General features: G+C 42.0%; 1 protein-coding gene across 2 annotated transcripts in view; it reads right to left on the reverse strand.

The window, feature by feature from the left end:
- The window catches only part of LOC309480503 (NACHT, LRR and PYD domains-containing protein 12-like), a 43,683-nt gene extending 19,315 nt beyond the window's left edge, over nt 1-24,368 (reverse strand). Inside the window, exons 1-5 of one of the 2 annotated variants that reach the window (XM_082145028.1) lie at nt 24,261-24,368; nt 14,860-15,014; nt 14,376-14,486; nt 10,407-12,335; nt 3,977-4,210 (exon numbers count right to left, since the gene is read on the reverse strand). In XM_082145028.1, coding sequence (XP_082001154.1) covers nt 3,977-4,210; nt 10,407-12,335; nt 14,376-14,486; nt 14,860-14,969 — 2,384 coding nt within the window. In that variant the 5' untranslated portion in view covers nt 14,970-15,014; nt 24,261-24,368. The remainder of the gene's footprint in view (nt 1-3,976; nt 4,211-10,406; nt 12,336-14,375; nt 14,487-14,859; nt 15,015-24,260) is intronic. The other variant, XM_082145027.1, reaches the window with a different exon arrangement.
- Nucleotides 24,369-24,699: the final 331 nt, after the last annotated feature.

A 24,699-nucleotide genomic window follows, 5' to 3' on the forward strand; every position in this document is an offset into this window, starting at 1 on the left:
CTGGCCAAATTTGCAAATATTTAGTTCTGTTGCTGGAGATCTAACTTCCTGCAGAGTTCAGTTCCAAGTCTGCTCTAACACACCTGTCTTTTATTATTAAGTGTTCCTGAAGATCTTATTTAGGTTCAAGTGTGTTCGATTAGGGTTAGAGCTAAACTGTCACGGTGTGGGTTTTGTGTCTTGTTCCTTGTTAGTGTCTGTCATATTATTCCCTGCTTGTCATGTGATCCTGCCATGTGTCTTGTCATGCTCAGTTGTTCCCCGTTATGTTGATTAGTCTTCACAGGTGTTTCAGTTTACCACGCCCCCCTTGTTATCTTGTTTAGCTTGTATTCCCTGTGTATATATACCCTGTCTGTTTTAGTATGTGTCACGGAGTCCTTGTAAGATATCACACCACTTCTGTATTCTGTTCCTGCCTGTTCCTGTCTTTGTGTCTCATTGTTTGGATTGCTTGTTTGGATTATGACCCCTGCCTGGACTGGATTTTGAGTACGGATTTCCCCATTAAAATTCACTTACTGCACTTGGATCTACCTGTCTTCTGTTCGGTGTGGTTCGTGACAGAAGGACTCCGTCCACACATAGATCCAGCGGTATGAGTTTTCATGACTATTCCACAAACACTAAGAGGGAGAGGAGGCAGCTGAATGGGAATTCTCGAGCTGAAGAGGAGGAGCCGCGCATGACTTTATATGAATGTTTTGCGTTGGTTGCTCGAATCAGGGAGGAGAGTGCTGCGATCCCGGTTAATTCCGGGGAGAGAACAGCACCCAGTCACTCGCGGACACGAAGGAGAGAGAGGAAGACTTCCTCCATGCCAGTTCCGGGGGTCTTGAGTCCGGTGGTCCCTGTTCCGGTGGTCCCAGTTCCGGTGCCGGTGGTCCCAGTGCCGGTGGTCCCAGCGCCGGTGGTCCCAGTGGTCCCAGTGCCGGTGGTCCAGAGTCCGGTGGCTCCAAAACGCAGGAGGAAGAGAAAGGCTCCCTCCGTAACTGTTCACGTCACGTCTGCCCAGCCAGAGACTGTTCACGTCACGTCTGCCCAGCCAGAGACTGTTCACGTCACGTCTGCCCAGCCAGAGACGGTTCACGTCACGTCTGCCCAGCCAGAGACGGTTCACGTCACGTCTGCCCAGCCGGAGACGGTTCACGTCACGTCTGCCCAGCCGGAGACGGTTCATGTCACGTCTGCCCAGCCGGAGACGGTTCACGTCACGTCTGCCCAGCCGGAGACGGTTCACGTCACGTCTGCCCAGTCGGGGACTGTTCACGTCACGTCTGCCCAGCCGGAGACTGTTCTCGTCGTGTCTGCCCAGCCGGAAACTGTTCACGTCATGCCTGCAGACCCTGTGTCCCTGGACAAGATGGCCGTACAACCGGTGCCTGTGTCTGAGCCGGTGATGTCTGTTCCTGAGCCCTCAGTGACCGCGACACTGGCCATTATGGCCACAGCCATGTGGTGTGTGTGGGCTACGCACACACTTGAGCCGGTGGTGTCTGTTCCTGAGCCTGAGCCAGTGTCTGTTCCTGAGCCGGAGTCAGTGTCTGTTCCTGAGCCGGAGTCAGTGTCTGTTCCTGAGCCGGAGTCAGTGTCTGTTCCTGAGCCGGAGCCAGTGTCTGTTCCTGAGCCGGAGCCAGTGTCTGTTCCTGAGCCGGAGCCAGTGTCTGTTCCTGAGCCGGAGCCAGTGTCTGTTCCTGAGCCGGAGCCAGTGTCTGTTCCTGAGCCGGAGCCAGTGTCTGTTCCTGAGCCGGAGCCAGTGTCTGTTCCTGAGCCGGAGCCAGTGTCTGTTCCTGAGCCGGAGCCAGTGTCTGTTCCTGAGCCGGAGCCAGTGTCTGTTCCTGAGCCGGAGCCAGTGTCTGTTCCTGAGCCGGAGCCAGTGTCTGTTCCTGAGCCGGAGCCAGTGTCTGTTCCTGAGCCGGAGCCAGTGTCTGTTCCTGAGCCGGAGCCAGTGCTTGTGTCTGTTTCTGTGTCTGTTTCTGAGCCGGGGGAGTCTGTTCCTGAGCCCTCAGTGACCGCGACACTGGCCATTATGGCCACAGCCATGTGGTGTGTGTGGGCTACGCACACACTTGGACCGGTGGTGTCTGTTCCTGAGCCGGAGTCTGTGTCTGTGTCTGTTCCAGTTCCTGAGCCGGAGTCTGTGTCTGTTCCTGAACCTGAGTCGGTGGGGCCAGTTCCAGTGCCAGTTCCGGTGGTGCCAGTTCCAGTGCTTGAGCCGGTGGTGCCAGTTCCGGTGGTGCCAGTTCCGGTGGTGCCAGTTCCGGTGGTGCCAGTTCCGGTGGTGCCAGTTCCAGTGGTGCCAGTTCCAGTGGTGCCAGTTCCAGTGCCGGAGCCATTGGTTCCAGTGCCAGTTCCAGTGGTGCCAGTGCCAGTTCCGGTGATGCCAGTTCCAGTGCCTGAGTCGATGGTGCCAGTTACTGTTTCTGAGTCGGTGGTGCCAGTTCCTGTTTCTGAGTCGGTGGTGCCAGTTCCAGTTCCTGAGCCGGTGGTGTCTGTTCCGGTGCCATGGCCGCCCGAGGGGTCGTCTCCGCCCTGGCCGCCCGAGGGGTCGTCTCCGCCCTGGCCGCCCGAGGGGAAGTCTCCGCCCTGGCCGCCCGAGGGGAAGTCTCCGCCCTGGCCGCCCGAGGGAAAGTCTCCGCCCTGGCCGCCCGAGGGAAAGTCTCCGCCCTGGCCGCCCGAGGGAAAGTCTCCGCCCTGGCCGCCCGAGGGAAAGTCTCCGCCCTGGCCGCCCGAGGGAAAGTCTCCACCCTGGCCGCCCGATGGACTGTCGTCCCCGTCCTGGCCGCCAGATGAGTTGTCACTCCCTGTCCCCGTTTCCCTCCATGGACCTGGCCCTCCATCCCTCCCCCTGATCCTCCACCACTCCACCTCCCGCCTGGATTTTTGTTTGGTCTGTCACGTCTTGTAGCGTCTGGTAGCCGCTCCGTAGAGGGGAGGTTATGTCACGGTGTGGGTTTTGTGTCTTGTTCCTTGTTAGTGTCTGTCATATTATTCCCTGCTTGTCATGTGATCCTGCCATGTGTCTTGTCATGCTCAGTTGTTCCCCGTTATGTTGATTAGTCTTCACAGGTGTTTCAGTTTACCACGCCCCCCTTGTTATCTTGTTTAGCTTGTATTCCCTGTGTATATATACCCTGTCTGTTTTAGTATGTGTCACGGAGTCCTTGTAAGATATCACACCACTTCTGTATTCTGTTCCTGCCTGTTCCTGTCTTTGTGTCTCATTGTTTGGATTGCTTGTTTGGATTATGACCCCTGCCTGGACTGGATTTTGAGTACGGATTTCCCCATTAAAATTCACTTACTGCACTTGGATCTACCTGTCTTCTGTTCGGTGTGGTTCGTGACATAAACGTTGCAGGAAGCTCCAGGAACAGGGACACCTATGACTTAAAGGTCCCTAAAAAAAAAACTAAAAAAAACAACAACACAGAACAAGACTGCATTTTGCAGCTGCCTGGTCCTATCCATTGGTGGTTGCATACTTAATAGGCATTTTCTCCTTACAGTTATCCCTGAAGTGCAGTGGCATGTGGTGGAGTTATAAAATGAGGAGTCACGCCTAGCCAAATCTGTAAAACCACCTCTACTGAAGTGGTCTCCTACATCTACTCTTCTGTTGAACATGGCTTACAACTTCCTAGGTCAGGAACAGGGCATTTAATTTAATTTCATAATGGTAATGGTAAATGGACTGCATTTATATAGCGCTTTCACAGACCTATGGCCACCAAAGCGCTTTACATATAGCCTCACATTCACCCATTCACTCACTCATTCATACACCGACGGCGGTGTCAGCCATGCAAGGCGCCATCCAGCTTGTCGGGAGCAGCTGGGGTTAGGTGTCTTGTTCATGGACACCTCGACACTTGGTCAGGTGGAACCGGTGATTGAATCACCAACCTTCCGGTTTGTAGACAACCTACATGAACCACTGAGCCACTACCGCCCCACTCCCGCTCATAATACATACCTCAGTTTTTCTAGTTGACAATGTGGACTCTTCAGTCCATCAAAAAGCAGCTCCATTCCTATATCCTGCGGGTCTGTCTCTCTCAGGGAGTTGTTTAAAATTTTTAAATAATTAATGTGTGGATCATGCAGGTTATTATTACTTAAATCCATCTCTCTCAGGGGGCAGTCTGGTGATTGTAGAAGTAAGGCCACAGTTTGACAGCATGCATCACTGAGATTGCAGCCTGCAAGTCTGTAACAGAAATAAAATATATAAGCACAAAAGGTCTAGGGCAGAGAAGGGAGACAAAATGTGCAGAGCATTGGGTCGCTAAAACCCGAACTGAGAACCACTGGTCTACACATTAATAGAGCTACAGCTTGACTCTCAATGTACTCTTCAAATAAGTATTGTGTCATGTATGTTTGAAGTAGGGTGTCCAGACGTCCCGAAAAATTTGTGACAGTCCCGAAATCTAAGCTGTTGTCCCGAATCCCGAATCCGGCCCCAATTGTCCCGAAAATTATACTAAAGCAAAATCTTGAGGAGTTATTGTCTGATAAAACATTAAAAACTGTCCGTGGAGGTTGAGTCGTCCTGCAGCCAGCCCCCGCCGGCTACTCATTAGCTGGAGCATCTTTTTTGTTTCTTTTTTTGAAGTTCTACAAAGATACCATAGGCGCGAAATTAGATATGCATTGATAAGCTAATTTCCATTTATTCTTTGTTCCATTAAAGTAGTGATTGATTGGTCGCGGCAATGTGTGCAAAAAAATACTTCGGCCTAATGTCTGATGTCGGGTTACACAAAGCAAATTTTCTACACAATTATTTCGTTTTCTTTTTTAATGACCGGCAATTTAGTTGTGATAATAATTTTGGCATAAGGCTTATTAGCGTTAGGCTATAGCCTGAAAGGTCTGATTTACGCACTGTTACAACAGTCATTGTTTTTTTTTGTTTTTTTTATAGTAGGACTATGATACCATAGTAGCCCCCCCGAACACATCCCGAATTTCAGCCAATCTCATCTGGTCACCCTATCTTGAAGGTCGAGGGAGGGAGGAGTCCTGGAGTCATGGCAGGCGATAGGCAAGTGACCAGGGTGATAAGGTGTAATGACTTTCCAGACTGCCGGAGTCAGATTCCCCAAAGGACGCACCAGCGAGCTGTCAGTGACACTATTCCCTACGGCCACCGCCCAAGCTACATACCCTAAACAAGGAAAGTCCTGGTATTGCACTTTCATTTCGGCAGAGCTCAAAGGCTTGGAATCATATTCTTATTGAAAGATTCCTTTAAAGGAATATGGCAAGGCACAAAAATAGACCCAGGCCTGTCAATTCAATAAAGAAAATGCAAAAAAAATTGAGAATGCAAGACACGCAAACACACGTCTATCTTCATAATCTTCATTGACTAATTTGACAGTCGTTTAAACTGAGGTTTAGAAATTACTAGTCAATTAGTCTAAAATTAAAAAGAAATCCTTAGAAAACAGTAAAAAAATAAATAAAAATAAATAAAGCAATATTGTGTGTACATGTGATTCATTTAAATTACTTAATGTTTTATTCCAAAATCCAAATATGATATTAAATCCCACAGAAAAAAAAAAGTGTTTACATTTGTGACATGATGTCTTTGCATTTGATCATTGCACATTATAAACAGGACTGTAACGGTCACCAGCTGGAGTGCCCTTGAGTGCCACCAGAGGGCACTCCACACCAGACTATCATATTTCACTCACACTACATTTCCCAGAACTCACTGCCCGGACTCATTATCATTGATTGCATTCACCTGTATCTTATTACCCTGTTAGTCTCAGCCTATTTATACCTTGTACATTCATTAATTCCCTGCAAAGTCTTGTTTTAGTGTTACACTGCATTTCTGAGCATTCTCTTGGTTTCCTTGTCTCTTGGTTTTTGGATATCTTGCCCTGTTCCCTGGATTACTCTCTTGCCTCTGGTCCCTGCCTGTTTTGTTTGTTTGTTTGTTTCTTTCTTTTTTTGGACTGCCAATCTGTGCATGACCCTTGCCTGTACATTGGATTACGCCTCTGGATTGCCCTCAAATAAAGCTGCATTTGGATCCTCTACCCTCGTGTCTCAGAGCGGTTCGTAACAAGGACAAGCATTAGCTGAATAAACGTTAGGCAATTCAAACATATTTATAGAAAACAGTTGACTATGAATAGACAGGACCAATAAGAGCAAAACGGTTCGCTTATTCTTAAAAGAATATAAAGTAAAAGTTAGCCGAGTCCGTCATATAACGAGGGGTTGTGTTAATGGTAAAGCATCCGTCATTTGATTTCAATTTTATTTAGATTTATTGGTTAGCATTACTTGAGCATTAAATAATTTGCAGGGCTGAATGATTCCTTCGTCTTATCTGAGTGACCATGAATAACTCAATTCAATATTTCAACTTTCCATATCCACCCCAACCCGTTTACCATAAGGAGTTAGAAGTACTGTGACTACTGTACTGTCCTCATTTAAGAAACCAGTCAGACGGAGTCACTCCCACCCTGTCCGTGTACTTTTCGTTCATTAATTTTTCAATTTAATATTGAAATTATAAAAAGTAGAAAAGTGCTGTTTGTAAACTGACATTGATACAAAATAATGTCATTTATATCATTTCATATCTAACATATTTCAACTTCATCCCTTGTCCAAAACTCAGCATATTCTAAATGCATCTCCGCATTGTCCAGTGGGTCAGGCAGCTTTGCCACACAGATTTTAAAAGTTGGATAACTAAATAAAACCAGTGGTGTGCCAAAGAAGTAGGCTGATGGGTAATGTGGGTACAGATGCGAGATAACCTTCATTAATATCTCTGAAATAAACAACTGATATTTCTCTGGCACATACAGTAGGTTGTCGAAACCATGCCTATAGAGAAGAAACCCCTTCTAGGCCCTGCCCAGTGCGATTTGTGTCAAAGCTTTCCTTAGTCTGGTTGTTGGATGAGAGAGAGATTATTTGTAATAAACAGTTTAAGAATCCGTCCAGAAGCAGAGGACTATTATTGGAACTGTGGAAGAACTAAAGCGGCACTGGTTGATCTTTGGTTGACCAATCGGTGGAAAGGGGCGTTTCATGCCCGCCCACATATGGAAATCAATATTTGATAACACTTTATTTTGATGGTCCCTTTTGAACATTCTGTTGACTATTGATGATTAATGAACACTCTAATGAGAGTTAGTAGATATGTAGGTGCAACGTTACTTATAGTCAACTGAATGTGTTAAAGGGACCATCAAAATAAAGTGAAACCCAATATTCAAGCCAATTACCCATTTTATACGGCTAAACCCCTAAATATTATTAATCAAGCTTATTAGTTAAGCTTAACTTATAAGAGGTCCATGGCCCCAAAAAGTTTGAGAACCCCTCGTTGTATATATAAATATAAAGTATCTGTAATAAACTGTACATCAATACATCACAACAATCCCGTGCTATGGGCACTGCCATTGATACAGGCTACAGAGGAAGGTATTTTTATGGCATGTCGTTATTATGAAAAAAACTGTTTTAATGAGAAAAATATGTTCTTTTAATGACAAAACGGTAACACTTTAAAATACGGATCCTTCGTTAATGAATAACTACACAGGAACAAATGAGTAACACAATATTAACAATCTAGTAACTACAATTAACTAATAAGTAACTCTGATTAACGAATTAGTAAGTAATAGCACACAGATTTAAGTAGTAGGTCACTATTAACTAATCAATAACTACTATTTTTTAATACTTCACAGAGAACTACTGAATTTTTTTACAGATTTAAGTGGTAGTTCACTAATAACTAATCAATAACTACTATTTTTCAATAAAAGAAAGCTGGTTTGCTTATCGACTTTAATGAGAGACAAAAATAATGTTTAGTATTCTATGCTGTTTATGCATGTGTTTCTTTCTTTGTTTAATAAATAATATTCCATGCATGTTCTAGCCGAATAGCTATATACAGTCACCTTAACTGTAATTTTGTGTTACTTGACTACTGTTTAAAGTAAGCCATCATAAATATGGCCAAGTGTCACTGCTACTTAAGCTGTTGCTTGTTCCAGGCGTATTGTTAAAATCAGTCATGATGAATAAATATCATATGCAACCAAACACTGAAGTAATTTTAAGGTTTTGGGGAAGTTGTAGATAGTAATTCCTATAGAAGTATGCATTAATACTTGATTCATTACTAGTTAGTTAACATGATCTTCACTTTAGAATACAGATCCAAATAATTAGTAATTCCTATAGAAGTATGTAGTAACACTTGAGTCATTACTAGTTAGTTAACATGATCTTCACTTTAGAATACGGATCCAAATAATTAGTAGTTCCTATAGGGGTATGTAGTAACACTTGAGTCATTACTAGTTAGTTAACATGATCTTCACTTTAGAATACAGATCCAAATAATTAGTAGTTCCTATAGAGGTATGTAGTAACACTTGAGTCATTACTAGTTATCATGATTCCATGCTGTAGTTACTAATGAAGAGCCAACCCGAAAGGGTAGAATCATCTAATCATTCACAGGATATATATACACACACATATTTATATATATATATACATATGAACAAAGAGACATACATAAAAACAATTTTGAGAGGTAGGTTAAATAATAAAATAACTGGTATTTGGATGGCTGATGACTCAGTATGTTCCAGTACTCACCATGATGAGTCTAGTTATTCAAAGCCAGTCCAGAGGAATGCCGGAAAATCGGCCACAGGGTAAGTGTTCCAGACAAGTGCATTTATAAAAACAATTCTTAAAAATTATTTAGTTTATGAATAGTTCTCTAAAAGACAGCAGTGCATAGGCTAATTATTGACAGCTTTCCCAAATCATAAGTCTGCTACGCTACTACATATTGATAATTAGTGTACAGTATCTAGCAGTAATGTTAATCTAGTGCTAGTAATTTTTCCTGCATTAGTTATTAAGTTTTGCATGAATTGTGAATTTTTTTCATTATTTCTCTGGGAAGTATTAAAAAATTGTAGTTATTGATTAGTTATTAGTGAACTACCACTTAAATCTGTAAACAATTCAGTAGTTCTCTGGGAAGTATTAAAATTTTTTTAATTATTGATTAGTTAATAGTGAACTACCACTTAAATCTGTGTGCTATTACTTACTAATTCGTTAATCAGAGTTACTTGTTAGTTAACTGTAGTTACTAGATTGTTAACATTGTGTTACTCATTTGTTCCTGTGTATTAATTCATTAACGAAGGATCCGTATTTTAAAGTGTTACCGACAAAACATTTTGTCATTATGAGAAAATTATGTTTTCATGAGAAAATTTCGTTTTAACCGTAGCATCTTGTTATTATGAGAAAATATATTTAAACTACATATCTCGTCATTTTGACATAATTGAGTGGAAAATATAATATTAATGTGGCAGCAATGCACCGACGTACCCTACACCCTTAACCATCCTCATTAAACGTTTTATTCCCACTATTAAAAACCTGTTTAGGCACTTCATTTCCACTTTTCGAATATTTCCTAATTTGGATTTACAATAAATGCCTCTATGAGCTCATATGCGATGGGAAAAGGATGAGTTCGGAAAAAGGCATATTCAAACTCGGGTTGGTCGCATTAGAAATAACACCACCAGCCTTTCTCTCCACTCCACTGCTTCAGTTATCACCGGCAAATTCTGTCTCAATCAGACAATGGTGGGTGGAGTTAGTCTAAACAGGCTAGCCTCTGCCAAAATTACGGCTATTTGCACTTGGTGTAAATAGACTCTCCGTTTTATTTGTCTTTCTTCCCCAAAGGAGCTTTTTTTGATTCTCAGTAAAAGCAAGACATTCAAACTATTTCAGTTGTCTGCCTGTTTATGACAAACTGTTTATGCTAGAAACATTTACTGATTTTTAATTTACGAAGGAAACACAAAAAAGCGCGTCAAAAGTGTCAACTTTTAATAAGGATTTTTTTGTTGTTTTTTTTTGTTTTTGTTTAAAGATCTTTTGTTTTCCATCTAGTAATGATCCTCAGAATACATAAGGTATATAATAAATTAATGAATATAAATTAATAAAAAATATAATAAATAAATAAATAGGCTATGGTTAACTTAATATTAGTGACATACATTTTAGACAATATTGTCAGTATTGACTGTTTTTGCGCAATTTCGGCAACAAAAATAGTTCTAAACAAACTAACTGCAACTTCATATGCACTGTCTATGCCACCTCTGCATTGCAAAGATTTATTTTGGTGATACTAATTTCATTTGATTGGTAACAGCCTTATAGTGTCTTATTATTCAATTTTTTTTTGTATTACATTTAAGAATTTATCATAAAAGATTTAATAGTTAGAAAAAATGTCCTTATAAAGGCCCCTTATATTTGATATCACATAACTGAATACTCACTGAGCTTTTCTGCAGTTGTTTATAGCTGGTAACAATCTCCTCTTGCCCTCATCTGATGTGTTGTATTTCTTGAGGTCCAGCTCATCCAGCACCTCCTCTGACATCTGAAGCATGAAGGCAATTGCTGTGCAGTGAGTAGAAGAAAGTTTATTCTCTGATTGTTTGTCTGATTTCACAAAGTCCAGAATCTCTTTGTGAAGAGTCTGATCATTCAATTCCAGCAGACAGAGGAGCAGATTGATTGATCTGTCAGCTGAGATATCAAAATTTTCATCATAATCTCTGATTGTGGATTTAATGTACTGAGCGGTTCTCTTGATACAATCTGAGGTGTTCTCTGTGTGCGTCAGAAAACCCTGTAGGAGTCTCTGATTGGACTCCAGTGAGATGCCCAGCAGGAACCGCAGAAAAAGATCCAAGTGTCCAGTTTTACTCCACAAGGAATTGTCAAGTACTGAATCTAGCAACTCACTAAGTGAGTTCTTCATAGACCAGAGCCACTGAAACTGAGGTTTCAGTGTTTGCATGTTCTTAGTGATATACATGTAAAACACGTAGAAAGCAGCAAGAAACTCCTGAAAGCTCAGATGTATAAAGCAGTAGACTTTCCTCTGATTAATCACTGATTCCTCCTTAAAGATCTCAGTGCAAATCCCAGAATACACCGAGGCATCAGTGGTATCTATGCCGCTCTCTCTCAGGTCCTCTTCATAGAACATCACATTGCCCTTCATCAGCTGTTTAAAAGCCAGTTCAGCAAGTTTCACAATCATTTCTCTATTTGACTCCAGGAGCTTCTCTGGGTCTCTCTCTTCATACTTCTGATTCCTTATATTTGTCTGAATGAGCAAGAAGTGGATGTAAATTTCAGTCAGAGTTTTGGGGATTTCTGCACTGTCTTCTTGTTTCAGGATGTTTTGAAGCACAGTGGCTGAGATCCAGCAGAAGACGGGTATGTGGCACATGATGTGGAGGCTTCTTGCTCTTCTGATGTGTGAGATGATTCTGCTGGCTTGATGCTTGTCCCTGATTCTCTTCCTGAAATATTCCTCTTTCTGAGGGTCATTAAATCCCTGAATTTCTGTCATACGGCTGATGAATTTGAAAGGGATCTGACTGGCTGCTGCTGGTCTGGAGGTGATCCAGATGTGAGAGGATGGAAGAATATATCCTTTAATGAGGTTTGAGGTCAACACACCCACTGATGAAGTCTCAGTCACATCAGAAACTTCCTCACTGTCTGAAAACATCAGCGTAATTCTGCTTTCATCCAGACCATCAAAGATGAACACAACTTTACACTTCTCATAAATCTTTGAGTCCAGATCTTGAAGTTCGGGATGAAAGTCCAGCAGAAGACTGTGAAGACTGTACTGATGATCTCGGATCAAGTTCAGCTCTCGAAATGGAAGCACAAACATGAAATCTACATCCTGATTGGCTTTTCCCTCGGCCCAGTCCAGAATGAACTTCTGCACAGAGACAGTTTTCCCGATTCCAGCGATGCCTTCAGTAAGAACAGTCTTGATTTGCTCTTTCTCCTCACGTCCTGGTTCAGGTGAGGCTTTAAAGATGTCATTGCAGTAGATTGGAGTGTCTTGAGAGTGCTTTGTTCTGGCTGCTTTCTCCATCTGTATAATCTCATGTTCTACATTTACTATTTCACTCTCTCCCTCTATGATGTAGAGCTGTGTGTAAATCCTGTTCAGCAGGGTTTGATTCTCTTGCAATTTGATTCCTTCAAATAAGGTCTCATACTTGTTCTTCATTCTGGTTTTGTGAGACTCTTTTACTCTATGCAGGACATCATCTGCTGGTATGTGAGAATCCTGCAGCAGTGTGTGTGTCTGTCGAGCTGCTGCTTTGTTATTCTGCCTGATGTGGCTCTGACAGTAGGAGGATGTGCAGCTCAGATCATCTCCCTCACCACTGCAGGGACACGAGAAAGAAATAAAAAATAAAAATAAAAAAATAAAAATAAAAACTGAATAATATACAGAAAAAAACTAATATTATATGAGATTTTTATTGTTGGTAAGAAAACCAGCTCATCAAAACATTGCATTGAGTGTTAAAGGGATAGTTCACCCAAAAATGAAAATTAGCCCATGATTTACTCACCCTGAAGCCATCCTAGGTGTATATGACATTCTTCTTTCAGACGAATACAATCGGAGTCATATAAAAAAATGTCCTGGCTCTTCCAAGCTTTATCATGGGAGTCAATGGGTATATTTTTTTGGAAGTCCATCAAAGCACATCTATCCTTGATAAAAGTGCTCGAAACGGCTCTGGTGGGTAAGTGAAGTGAAGCGATGCGTTCGTGTAAAAAAATATCCATATTTAAAACTTTATCGACTAAAATGACTAGCTTCTGGCAGACAGCCGTACGCATGACTTACGCCACGAGTAACATAACGTACTGACGAACGCAGCTGCCCAGCCCTGTTGGTTTGAACCACGAGAGGTGTCAAAGCTTTCGCTACTCCTACATCTACGTCATACATCATCAAGTGTTACTCTTTTGGCGTAAGTCGACTTGCGTACAGCCGTCTGCCAGAAGCTAGTTATTTTAGTCGAAAAATATAGATATTTTTCTTACACGAACGCATCGCTTCACTTCAGAAGGCCTTTATTGACCCGCCAGAGCCGTTTCGAGCACTTTTATCAAGGATAGATGCGCTTTGATGGACTTCCAAAAAAATGTAACCATTGACTCCCATTATAAAGCTTGGAAGAGCCAGGAAATGTTTTAAAATAACTCCAATTGTATTCGTCTGAAAGAAGAATGTCATATACACCGAGGATGGCTTCAGTGTTGGTAAATCATGGTCTAATTTTCATTTTTGGGTGAACTATCCCTTTAACACTAGAAGTGCCAGAATTCCATAACTACTAGAACTGCCGCAAGCGGTCATTTTGACCGCTATATTCCAAACTCTATATCTTTAATGATAAATACCCAATTGAGAGATTAATGCATTTATTGTATTAATATGTCTTTAAAAAACAAAACAACACCAAACTGTACATTTAAACAAGTTTAATTATACATTTATAAATAAATAATATCCGTAGATGTCCTGAACAAAATGACGGAGTAGCCCATATTTGTTTACACAGTTCGATCGCGTCGCGCCCGCCGACACACACACACACACACACACACACACACACACACCCCAACCATATTCCAGTATTGCAATTGCAGCCTGTTCATTATAGCCACAATAAAATATAATAATAAAATAGTCAACCTAACATAAAAATTCCACTGCTCTGTTTGTAGCCTAGTAGGCTAGCCTACAATTCGTACCATTTTGTGCATGTGAAGAGGATGATTTTTTCCGTCGATATTGGAACGTGAGTGAAGTACAAAGCCTATAATAAAGAAATAGTTTACCATCCAAATACATCGCAAATGTTGAAACATTTTGATTCTAATTAGAAAGTTACGTGAGCCTAACGCCGCTTACTTTCACTTTCGCTTATAACGCATTTCATTTTAGCTTGTTTATAGTTATTTTTTCATTCTTGTTCTGTTCTGAATATCATTACATTTAAATTATTTGTTGTTGAATATGTTTAGTGTATTTTTAACAACATTTTATGGTTGTGTATATTGGTATAGCCTATAATAATACCGCGAAATTCCGTGCGGTCAATACCGTCTATGGCCGAAATAGGTAAATATGTTCATTTGTTTTTTTGCCTTATGTGTAATTTATATGAAAAACATTTTAAATGAAAATACAGACACTTTTAGGAAAAGTCAGGTACCAGCAGGATTGTATTTATTTTTTCAACAAAGTTATTGCAGATATAAAATTCAAAACGGTCAAAATGACCGCCATGGCCGTTCTAGTGTTAAGGTGCATAAAACATACATCAGATTTTCTAGATTCTTTTTTCTCAATACAACAGTAATTCAATCCCAGGACAAAATTATACCTGCGTGTTTATACTCACTCAGGATCAGAGGTCAATATTCCATTACTGAGATCAGGAGGCTGACAAATGGATTCATTACTCTTCATAGACAAACAGCTGGATACTGGAGATGTTCTTATCTGCCTCATTCTGGTGGTTTAATTAGCAAAGACGTGATTCAGGGTTTATATACTTGTCCACAGTGTAGGCAAGGGAGATAAAAAACACAAGAAGATAATCCACAAGGAAAACACAAACGTAGCAGCTTTGTACTTAACACAAAGGACAAGGATCAGCTTTGAACCAAGGAAACAGAGGGCTACTTATACACTCATGATGACAAAATAAACATAGAACAGGTGAGGAATAATCAAACACTATGGCAACAAATCAAACTAAGAAGTAAACATAGGAATGTGAAAACACTACGGAACAGAAACACAGAGCGTGTGTCAATACTAAAGAAAACCATCTGCTAAATCTTTATAATTCAGTTTAGTTTCTGATACTAACAACATCATACCTGGTGTTAGAGGTCACTGTTCCATTACTGAGATCAGGAGGCTGACAAATTGAGTCGTTACTCTTCACAGACACACAGCTGGAAACAGGAGATGCTGCTCTCCGTCTCATTCTAGTGATATAATTAGTAAAACGTATAAATAATTCAGGCACTACCTGCAAAAGAAAACCATTTAATATGTTAATATAAATCAGTTTCTTGTTTCAGTTTATAATTCAGTTTCTCAGTCCCAAAAATGAAAGGGACCATCCAGACATTAGAAAGTAAGGTTGGTGGAGCAAGCTTTTGATGTGACCGACCCAAGTTCAAATTTGCCTTTTTCAGAACTGAAATGATGTCCCGAATGGGTATTTAATAGTGTTTTCTGGGTATTTATTTGGCCTATAATTGAAATTGGATGTGGTGCCCTCATGTCCACAACAATACACTGAGGTAGCATCTAACAACTATTTACACTCGGTGCAAAGAAAACACCGCTTTTTTCACTTAGTGTAAATAGCATCTATCGCTGGTTCATGGTCTTATTGTCACAGAGTCAGCCACAGCGTCACAGCCCCAATCATCACCCAATCACCAGGACCTGCCCACTCAGTCACAATCACCAGAGTACTGACTCGCTGCACCTCATTAACACAGCCTACATATTCCCAGTTCACCATTCACTCATTGTCTGGTCTCATCGCAGTTACCACTGCTCACTGTCAGACTCCTTACCTGTCTACCTACCTGTGATTCATCTCGTCAAACTTCCAGTCTTCTGTCCATCTTCGATTCGCCGTCCTGTTCCAGATCTCCTGTCTTCTTGTTCACTCGTCACCTGCACAGAGAGTCCACATCAATCTTCACCAGCTAAGTCACCATTATCAGTCAACAAGTCACCATCCTCTCACCATCATCTGGCTCCTGCTGTTTCTCACCACTCTGCTTAATAAACACTTAGCACTATAACACCTGTCTGTTTCCTTCTGTGTTGTGACAGAAGACCCAACCACAATGCAGAGTCCTGCCGAAACCAGCGAAGAACATCCACCAGATCCGTTTGCCGAACTCGTGCAAGCAGTTCGGCAAACTCCCCCGTCCGCACCAACCGCTCCTTCACCATCTGCCTCTGCCAGTCCCATGGTCCGACCAACGGCATCCAACAGTGAGGCGGAGGATTGCAGTGGGTTTCTACTATGTTCATTGTACTTTGAGATGCAGCCACAGCTTTTCTCCACCGAACGGGCACGTATCGCCTTTAATCTCACTGTTTTCTGGACGAGCACTGCATTGGGCGCAATCCATCTGGCATGCCAACAGCCCTGTCATGAGTTCCTTAGCATCGTTCATCACCCACTTTAAAGAAGTCTTCGGTCAAACTGCATCAGTACTATCCGTCCATTATCTGCTGTTCAACCTCTGTCAAGGTAAAAAAAAACACATAAATGTGTATGCCCTTCAGTTCCGCACTTTAGCAGCATCTAGTGGGTGTAATGAGACGGCCTCACTGACAGCCTTTCGCCAGGGTCTCAACCCGGAAGTGCGCCACCAGATGGTCATTTATGACGATAACTTTGGATTGAAAGTTTCATTCAGAAAGCAGTGCGCATCTCTCAACGTCTGTCAGCCTGGTCACTTGATCACCCAGCTACGCATCCTCCACCAAGTACAATCCAGTTTCTCCCTAAAGTCGCACCCCTCACTCGTACACCTGTCCAATTCGACTCCGGGTCTGCAAGGAACTTCATCTCTCATCAACTTCTCCAAGTCAGACACAACCTCCAGAGGAAACGCTGCTCCCAGGAACTAGCTATCCACACCATTCTCGGCAAACCGCTGGGCTGTGGTCACATTAGTCACTTCTTCCCCACATGAGGAGAAGATCACGTTCATGGTGCTGGAGGGATCAACCGCTGACATCATCCAGGGATGCCCATGGATGAACCAACATGAGCCCACCATCAACTGGAACTCTGGAGAAATTCTGCAGTGGGGTGACTCCTGCTTCAAGAACTGCCTTTCTTCTCTGCCCAAACCATCTGCCCATCTGACCTGTCAACACCCCTTGAAGTCTTCATCCAATATTCAGGTGAACTCCACCTCCGTAGAGCAAAACTGAAATTCCTCCAGAGTACCGGGCATTCCAGAATGTGTTCAGCAAGCGGTTGACAACCCGTCTACCACCTCATCGGCCATGGGACTGCGCCATCGACCTGCTGCCTGGGCCTACTCCACTGAAGGGTAAAGTATACCATTTGTCCATCCTGGAACAGAAGGTCATGGAGGAGTAAGTTCAGGAAACAACGTTTCATCCGACCGTCGACGTCCGCTGCCGCTTCCAGCTTCTTCTTTGTGGCCAAGAAGGACGGAGGCTTGTGGCCGTGCATCAACTACCGGGCACTCAACTCTCAGACCGTCAAATTCAGCTATCCTCTTCCTCTTGTCCCTGCCGCCCTGGAACAGCTCAGTGGGGCTCGCATCTTCTCCAAGCTGGACCTGCGGAGCACCTACAACCTCATTTGTATACGTGAGGGGGACAAATGGAAGTCGGCATTCATCACTCCGACAGGCCATTACGAGTACCAGGTGATGCGGTATGGCCTGTCCAACTCCCCCTCTGTATTCCAGGGGTATATGAATGAGGTGTTCCGGGAGTACCTCCATCGCTTCGTCATCGACGACATCCTGATCTACTCCCGGAACCTGGCCGAACATCGCCAACACATGACGCAGGTCCTCCAAAAGCTGAGAGAACACCACCTCTATCTCAAGTTGGAGAAGTGCGAGTTCCACATGCCATCCATCCAGTTCTGTTCCCAGTTCACCATCCACTCATTCTCTGCTCTCATTGCTGTTATCACTGCTCATTGTCGGACTCCTTACCTGTCTACCTACCTGTGATTCGTCTCGTCAAACTTCCAGTCTTCGATCCGTCGTCCTGTTCCAGATCTCCTGTCTTCGAGTTCACTCGTCACCTGCACAGATAATCCATGTCAATCTTCACCAGCTAAGTCACCATCATCAGTCAACAAGTCACCATCCTCTCACCATCGTCTGGTTCCTGCTGTTTCTCACCACTCTGCTTAATAAACACTGTTATCTCTATAACACCTGTCTGTTTCCTTCTGTGTTGTGACACTTATATTGTTATTGTAACATTTGTCAGGAACGGAAGAGATGCGAGACGTAAAACGGTGCAGGGGAATTATTTGCACGAACAAACCAACAAAAAAATAAATAACAGAGGAAAACAAAGAAAGCAAGGAGCCTTATGAAAAAGAAGTATACTTCAAGTTAGTTTTATGCATATTAGCAACAGGAACGATGCACTATATGAACTGTACCAGCACATCAGTGAGCAGCAGACAGTCCACCCTGATGCTTTTCTCATCATAGCTGGAGATTTCAACCATGCAGACTTAAAGAGTTTGTTTCCAAAAATACACCAACACTTTTGTTTGTTTACTTTGTTTACACCACTCAGAGACGAGCCTACAGAGCCCTCCCCTCCCCCACATCGGTGCCTCAGACCACATCACTGTCATGCTAATGCCTGCATACAGACCGCTCATTAGAGTCAACAAACCAGTTCAGAAACAGATACAAGTGTGGCCGGAAGGGTCGTCAGAGGCTCTTCAGAACTGTTTTGACACCACTGACTGGAATATGTTTAAGCAGGCTGCCACATACAACAACACCATAGACCTCCAATACCCCTTTTCCACCAACAAGAACCGGGTGCTGGTTCAGAGCTAGAGCTATTGCCAGTTCGGAGTTGGTTCGACTGACGAGCTTACTAAGAACCGGTTTGCGTTTCCACCGGCCAGAGAGCCACAACAGAGCTATATCTTACGTCACTGCATACGTATCATGTTGCCCAGCAACGCTAGTGCGGCAGCGCCAAACACAAACACACCAGACTTGTTCGAGATGCATCGGCTTCTCGCAGAACGATCAGCACATGAAATCAAAGCGATCAAAAAGCACAAGGAGTCGTATGATCTCCAAACACTCCCGCAGCTCTGATCGATCCACGCTGCTCCGATGCATCTCGAACAAGGCATCAACAATAATAGACGTTGCGTTACTATGGATGCTCATGGGTTTGCGAAAATAAATCGGCATCCAAACACGGCGAATCCAACGCGTTCGTGCAGCTCGCCGTAACTTATAGATATAACCTCATATAATCCTACAGTTCAAACTACAATCCGGCCTCTATCCAATGCCAGAGGAGAACTGGCCCCCGACTGAGCCTGGGTTCTCCCAAGGTTTTTTTTTCTCCATTAAGGCACCTGATGGAGTTTTAGGACACCATTAGGTCACTTGATGGAGTTTTTCGGTTCCTTGCCACTGTTGCCTTTGGCTTGCTCAGTTGGGGATATTTTGGGGATATTTAATTTAATTTTATCAATCAATAAATTCCTCTTGAAACAAACTTTGTTGTATTATTTTAATTTAATACTGTGAAGCTGCTTTGATGCAATCTGTATTGTGAAAAGCGCTATACAAATAAACTTGACTTGACTTGACTTACATAGACGGATGTTATAATCGAGCTGCTATTAGCTCGACTAGCTGCTATTTAAAAATGGCGGTCACAAGTTTCTCTTCAGTCTTGTTGGCCACGGTAACCCCGCCCCCAGCCTCTGACGCAAGCGGTTCTTTCTTGGCTCCGTTCTAGACCCTGCAATGATTTGGTGCTACTTAACCTGTTAACCCTCACCAGTGCGTCGGCGCACTGAAGCGTTTTTTTATTTATTTAGTTCAAAGTTACTATCAGATTAAATACTTTGACAAACTATACATCATTAAAAAGATATAAGACTCAAGTTTCAGTATTTGACCACTATTGTATTCTGAGAAACTTATAGTGACAGTTATGTCTTAATTTGTGTCAGGAGTTATGAAATGAAAAAATGCATCGATTCCTTTAATATGAATTATGAGCGTCAGCTGGTCCATTCAGAAAAAAAAAACTCTGTGCTGTTGTCATGACAGTGCTATACACAACAACGTCCCTCAGGACTTTTAGCTCAAAAATGTGCAGACTTGGAGAAATATTGATATATTCTCATAGATTCACATCATATTTCTATAGACAGGAATAATATTTATTGAATTTATACCCAAATGCGTCGATGTAATCATTATGAGCGCTTCTTACTGAGATGTGCTGTGTTTTCAATTCATACCAATAGCCTGAGGGCGCTATATGCACAAAAATACTCCATATATGGAACATGAAGAAGAGCCATAATCATGTGACCTGGCTTCAAGGACGTCACTGATAGCAGCTACACACAAAGCTAACACAGAAGGTGTTTCTCAATGTCAAGGATACTTCCTTGGCAGGACTGGTCCTTCCAAGTCACTTCCTTCAGAGGCTAGGCGAGGCTCCTCTTTAGCATTCGGAGAGAACACGTTTTTCAACGGCTCTGGAACAGGCTAGCAAGTGCACGTCATTGCGTCATTACGTCAGTGAAAATGAAAAACAGAGCGTTGCTATGGACGCAGTTCTGTTCACTCAGGCAATATAATCGTTTTTAAATCAATAAACTCCTTTTTAATCATATTGATTCTTTGACTGTCAAGTGTGTTTAAACAGTGCGGATCAATTTGACCCATAACATAATGGATGTATTTTTTTTTTTTAAACAAATGTTTGGTAACGTAAATATACTTACATTTGAAAGCATATTGCGCCGTTAACGCTCCGACTCCGTTAACGTCCGACATTTAGAATTTTTTTGAAAAAGATATCAAAGCTGCGCGCATAGGATTGTGGGTGATTTGAGAGCGCGAAGAGCGCGAAGGCTACACATATGCATCCTTTCCTGTATATGGGTATTTTTCGAACGAAGGACTCAGTCCTTGGTTGAAATTCCGAGGATCCTCGACATTGGAACAGTCCTTCGACGGATGTCGATGACGTAGCATCCTCGAAATTCTGGCTTCCGAGGATCCTTCCTTGACATTGAGAAACGGCTAGAGATCGCTGTAATATGCAGATACAGACGTTTTGAAGACAATAAAAATTATTGCAATGATATTTGATTTGCCTGTGTTCTTCAAGCAATGCCAGGTATTTTTATAATAATAGATTATATTTATAATGTATTGCTAATCGATATAGACTTTATCATTGTACATATTTCTATAAAAATATTTTCTGTCTGATTTTTTTTTTATCTGAAGCCAAATTAGATCACAGAAGATTATTTAAAACACTCGAATTGCGTTATAAAGTACGTTTGTAGCACAAACATGGTTTTAATCTCATAAATGGTCGTGTATTGATGGTGTGCTAAGCTAACATGCTAGCTAGGCCCAAAATAAAGTAATTTGACATGATCTTGAAAAACATTTAACTAAATACAGAGTTTTAGACTTATCATTTTCAGATTTTAAATATAACATGGTCACACATATGGCTTTAGCTGCAGTGCATTTCTAGATTGCTACAGTGCCCACTTCAATTTTATTTTCATGAATATGTTTAATAAAAATACATTTCTAATAACTTTACAAAACTTTGAAGCTATTTAAAAAATGTTTTTTCATTATGACAATAATTCATTCTACATTTACAATAAACTACCAGGTGTCAGCTTTCAAATGAGATCATACTTGTGCTTTTAGTGCAAAGGGTTCATGAACTGTATCTGTTTCAGTTTGGGTATGTCATTTCTGGGGATTTTTCAAAAGTGGCGTTGCAGCTTAACAGGTTAAGAACCAGTTTTACTGGTTCGGAGCTGGTGCTTTGGCGGTGGAAAAACAAAGACCCGTTTTGAAACTAGGCTCTGGCTCCGAACCAGCACCAGCTCTGCCTTGGTGGAAAAGGGGTACAAGAGTACTCAGAGACTGTCACTGCCTACATCAACAAGTGTATTGATGATGTAACAGTCACAAAGACCATCACTGTCCGGGCCAACCAGAAGCCGTGGATGACAGGGGAGGTCTACAGACTCCTGAAGATGCGGAACGCTGCCTTCAGAGCTGGAGATGAGATGGGTCTGAGAACAGCTGGGGCCAACCTGTCCCGTGGCATCAGAGAGGCTAAGAGACAGTACTCCAGGAGGATAGCTCATCAATTCAGCGACAGCAGAGACACTCGGAGCCTATGGAAGGGGATACAGACCATCGTCCACTCAGCACTCACACATCTAGACAAAAAGGACTCATACGTCAGAATGCTGTTTATAGACTATAGACAAACTGGTCCAGCTGGGGCTCAGCACTTCATTGTGCAACTGGCTGTTGGACTTTCTAACTGGAAGACCTCAGGCAGTACGGGTCGGCAGTAACACATCCAGCACCATCACTTTGAACAAGGATGTGTGTTGAGCCCCCTCCTCTTCACTCTGCTGACCCACGACTGCACACCGTCACATAACTCCAACCTCCTTATTAAGTTTGCGGATGACACGACTGTGGTGGGTCTCATTAGTAACAAAGATGAGACAAACTACAGGAGCGAGGTGAGCCGCCTGGCCAGGTGGTGCAGTGACAACAATCTCTCTCTGAACGTGGACAAGACGAAGGAGATTGTTGTAGACTTCAGGAGAGCGCACACTCAGCGTACTACTCTAACCATCAACGGTGCCACTGTGGAGAGAGTGAGCAGCACCAAGTTCTTGGGTGTGCACATTACTGAGGACCTCTCCTGGACTGTTAACACAGCAGCACTGGCCAGCGTCTCTATTTCCTCCGTAAACTGAGAAGAGCCAGAGCCCCACCCCCCATCATGTACTCCTTTTACAGAAGCACCATTGAGAGCATTTTAACGAGCTGCATCACTGTGTGGTATGGGGCATGTAACGCATCTTGCCGGAAGACTCTACAGCGCATAGTGAGAGCAGCTGAGAAGATCATTGGTGTCTCTCTTCCCTCCCTCCAGGACATTTACGGAACCCGTCTCACCCGCAAATCCCTCTGCATTGCAGGTGATCCCACACCCGTCATACAGCTTCTTCAGTCTGCTGCCATCAGGGAGGAGACTGCAGAGTCTCCAGGCCAGGACCAGCAGACTGAAGGACAGCTTCATTCATCAGGCTGTTAGGAAGCTGAACTCGCTGCCGAAATTACGGTCCCGTCCAGATCCACATCCTTAGGTCCTTCCACTCTCCCCTCCCACTAACGTACAATGATGATGTCATGCACCAGTCACTTGTAACGCATGGGTCTGCCCATTAGTTGCTCTACTACCTCATCAGTTAGCTTAAATAAAAGGACTGCTCTTTGAGCCCTTTGGCACTTTAATCAGACAGGAATAAGCTTTTTTTTTTTTGCACTAAAATCTGTTCACTTCACTGGTTTGCACTCTACTTGCCATGTGTCTTGCGCTGTTTCTTCTTTTATTATTTATTATATAGTTGTATTTTATATTTTATACTTTATCTAGATTTTTAATCTTTAGTGTTAATGTTATCTGTATGTACCATGGGTCTGAGAGTAATGTAATTTAAATTCTCTATATGTATGTACTGTACATGTGGAAGAACTGACAATAAAGCATACTTGACTTGACTTGATATCTGTTTTGTATCAATATTCTAATCAGTATTTTCAAACAATGTAAGTTTCATAAGACTGTATATGAAAAAACTATGTAAAAAAAAAGTATATTTAATAGGCTACTCGATCAAAAGAGTTAACACAACTACAAGCCAAGTATACTTTGAATACTAATTATACTTTTAAGTATATCTCGATCAAAAGATTGAGTATAAATACAGGCCAAATATACTTGGACTTTTCTCTGCAGTATAAGTCAAGTACACTTAAGTGTAATCTTTTCTGAGAAGTACACAGTATATTTCTGAGAAGTATGTAAAATGTAGACTGAAAGTATACTTTTTTTATTTTTAGTTTAAAAGAAGTATACTAAAAGAACACTTGAATAAACTTCTTTTTCATAAGGGGAACAGGAAATATGAATCATCTACAAGCAACAACAAACATACTAACCCTTTTTGTAAAGACTCATGGAACAGAAAACAGGAACTATAACAAGAAAAACAACCTTTGGACACACTGTTCTGTCTATCAGAGAAAGTCACTTTTGGAACAGCCTCCCAACAAACATTAGAGAATGTCCCACTTATTGCACATTTAAAAAGCACCTTAAACAGTTTCTTAAAAGTTCCAAGTTATATCCTCATTTTGACTAATTTTATTTATGTAATTTGTCTGAATGCGTGTTAATGTGTTAATGTGTTTCTTGACTGATACTGTATATTGTCATATTATCCTTTTGTGTTGTTGTCTTCCTGCCTCGGGACTACAGATGAAAATGAGCAGTTATGCTATAATCTGGCTCATTTACAGTCTGTACATAAGTGTAAGATTGTTCATTAATGTACACTGTCCCGAATAAATAAATAAATAATAATAAATAAATAAAAATTAAACAATCTTACCTTGAATTATAAGCTTTTCTCTCTCTGAAATGGCATGGCATCTTTTGGTCTGTTGGTGAGTATAGCAAGTGATTTGGTCCACCCAAGATTGCCACACCCCTGTAGAGTTTCGATCCAAACCTGTTTTAACACAGCCGTGCATTATGGGAGTGGCTTGATGCAGCAGCAGATGCTGATAAAAAAAATAAAAAAATAAAAATCTGTCTGCTGTGCCATGAGAAAAATTTACTTGACCCTTAAGAAACTTTAATTAATGCTGTCTCGTAACAAATCTGCTTCACAGGTAAAATTAAATGAATTTCTAATTACAACATTGAAATAAAAATGTAAAGCTTATACAAATTTTAGAAATCAAGAAATAATAGAAATAACTGGGAATCATGTATCAAACATTATACATTTAATTTAACTATTATACATTTTATGTTGTTTTTGTCGC

This window comes from Leuciscus leuciscus, assembly GCF_965113295.1.
Source record: "Leuciscus leuciscus genome assembly, chromosome: 18".
NCBI lineage: Eukaryota > Metazoa > Chordata > Actinopteri > Cypriniformes > Leuciscidae > Leuciscus > Leuciscus leuciscus.